The sequence below is a fragment of the Choloepus didactylus genome, chromosome 6, assembly GCF_015220235.1.
Source record: "Choloepus didactylus isolate mChoDid1 chromosome 6, mChoDid1.pri, whole genome shotgun sequence".
Lineage (NCBI taxonomy): Eukaryota > Metazoa > Chordata > Mammalia > Pilosa > Megalonychidae > Choloepus > Choloepus didactylus.
The window spans coordinates 24,398,144-24,400,102 of NC_051312.1; the positions used below are offsets into that span (position 1 = coordinate 24,398,144).

The following is a 1,959-nucleotide window of genomic DNA, read 5'->3' on the forward strand; positions in this document are numbered from 1 at the left end:
TTGATCAACCTCTTCTCCACAGATTTTTCGGATAAGTTTCTCAATTTATTCTGGGTAAATTATTTCCAGGAGATGTTTACTGTATTTTTCCTGTTCTGATATCATTTCCTTAGAATATCAGTGATCTAAGAGGAGAACATATTCTCAATTTCAGAAACATTAAGTTGTATGAGTTCATGTCTATTGGATGTTTTGAGTTCCTAAATTTAAATAATTAGGATACAATTTAGAAGAATTTATTCCCTACTGCTTTTAGAGCTTCTTTTACTTCCTTATTTCTCAAGCTATAGATCAGGGGGTTCAACATGGGAATCACAATTCCATAAAATATGGAGGCAACTTTCATAGGCTCCTGGGAATTATTAGAATGAGGTTGTAAGTACATGTAAAAGAAAGTTCCATAGAAAATGGTGACTGCTGTCAGGTGGGAGGTACATGTGGAGAAGGCTTTTTTCCTCCCTGCAGTAGAAGGCACCTTTAGGATGGAAGCCAGGATGTATATATAAGAGAAGATGACAACCGACATAGTGAATGTCAAGTTAAATCCCACAAAGACAACAAGAAGCATGAGGTTGATGCCAATGTCAGAGCATGAAATGGCAATAATTGGGACAGCATCACAAAAAAAGTGATTAATGGTGTGGGACTTGCAGAAGGACAGTGAAAATGTAAAACCTGTGTGTATTGAAGAATTTATTGAGCCAATTACGTATGAACCAGCTACCAGTTGGATGCATACTGTGCGGGACATGACTGTGGAATAGTGAAGTGGTTTACAGATGGCTACATAACGGTCCACTGCCATAGCAGCCAGGAGGTAACAGTCATTTGTAGCAAATGTTCCATAAACCCATCCTTGCATTACACATCCCATTAATGAAATTGATTTATTTTCTAATATGAGATTTTGCAATGTCTTCGGAGTGATTGCAGTGGTATAACAGATATCAACAAATGCCAAATTCTGTAGGAAAAAGTACATGGGTGTTTGAAGTCTGGAATCTGCTTTGATGAGTAGGATCATTCCAATATTGCCCACCATGGAGGTCACATAGATGAGTAGAAATACAATGAAGAGGACATGCCGAAACCTGTGTTGGGCACTAAATCCCAGTAGAAAGAATTCAGTCACTTCAGTGCCATTTCCATGTGTCATGGCTGCCATTGTCTAGGATTGTCTAAGAAAAGAAGACAGATCTTTGTGACATCTCAAAATCAAAATATTCTTAAGTTTCAGTTAACCTTTTTGATTTGGATTTTTATGGCAAACATTCACAGTTGGGTTATTGCTTTCCAGATTATTTGCTCTTTCTTTGATTTGAAATCCCTGAATTAGCAGTTGCAGTTTAGTAACAGATTCATTTACAAAATTAGGAAGCTTTTCAGAGAAGAAGACTGACTTCTAATATGTGTGGTTTTAAGAAACAAAGGTGATCACAATCTCCCTACCATGTTAAATAATATCCATACTTGCATCAGTTAATATGCAAATATTATTATGTACCAATTAAGCAACTTATAATTTTTCTCAGCTCTTTACAATCTTAATCCTGGTCCAAGTTCTTTACATTAGTAGCCTTAGCAAAAGAGGAATTTTCCCTGAGATATCTTTAAGGGTCACATGAGTTTCTTGCCCTCCCCAGCCAATGAGAACAAATTCCTAAAAGATTTTCAATTCTTTTTTTTCCTCTTCACTGGATGAATATTGCACTATGAAACTTTGGGAGCCTTATTTTGGAATATCTAGATGATTTATAAGACACCATGTTAAATTTGTATTTCAGATATACTACAAATAATTTTTAGTGTAAGTGTGTCCTAAATTTTTTATGGGATATTTATAGTGAAAAATTACTCACTATTTCTTGAAATTCAAATTTAAAAAGATCTACTGCATTTATACTTGCTAAGTGGCAACTCGACATATATTGCTGGGGCTCATCCTCAAGGCTAGGTTTT

At 35.5% G+C, this 1,959-nt stretch overlaps 1 protein-coding gene across 1 annotated transcript; it reads right to left on the reverse strand.

Annotated features, from left to right (window-relative positions):
• Positions 1-226: 226 nt before the first annotated feature.
• Positions 227-1,156, reverse strand: LOC119538258 (putative olfactory receptor 5AK3). The gene has a single exon (XM_037841095.1). The coding sequence runs from the start codon at positions 1,154-1,156 to the stop codon at positions 227-229; it is 930 nt and encodes a 309-aa protein (XP_037697023.1).
• Between the last annotated feature and the right edge of the window lie 803 nt (positions 1,157-1,959).

Bases quoted from the DNA above. Each gene is read 5' to 3' on its own strand.
- LOC119538258 (XM_037841095.1), bottom strand. From the start codon at position 1,156: ATGACACATGGAAATGGCACTGAAGTGACTGAATTCTTTCTACTGGGA.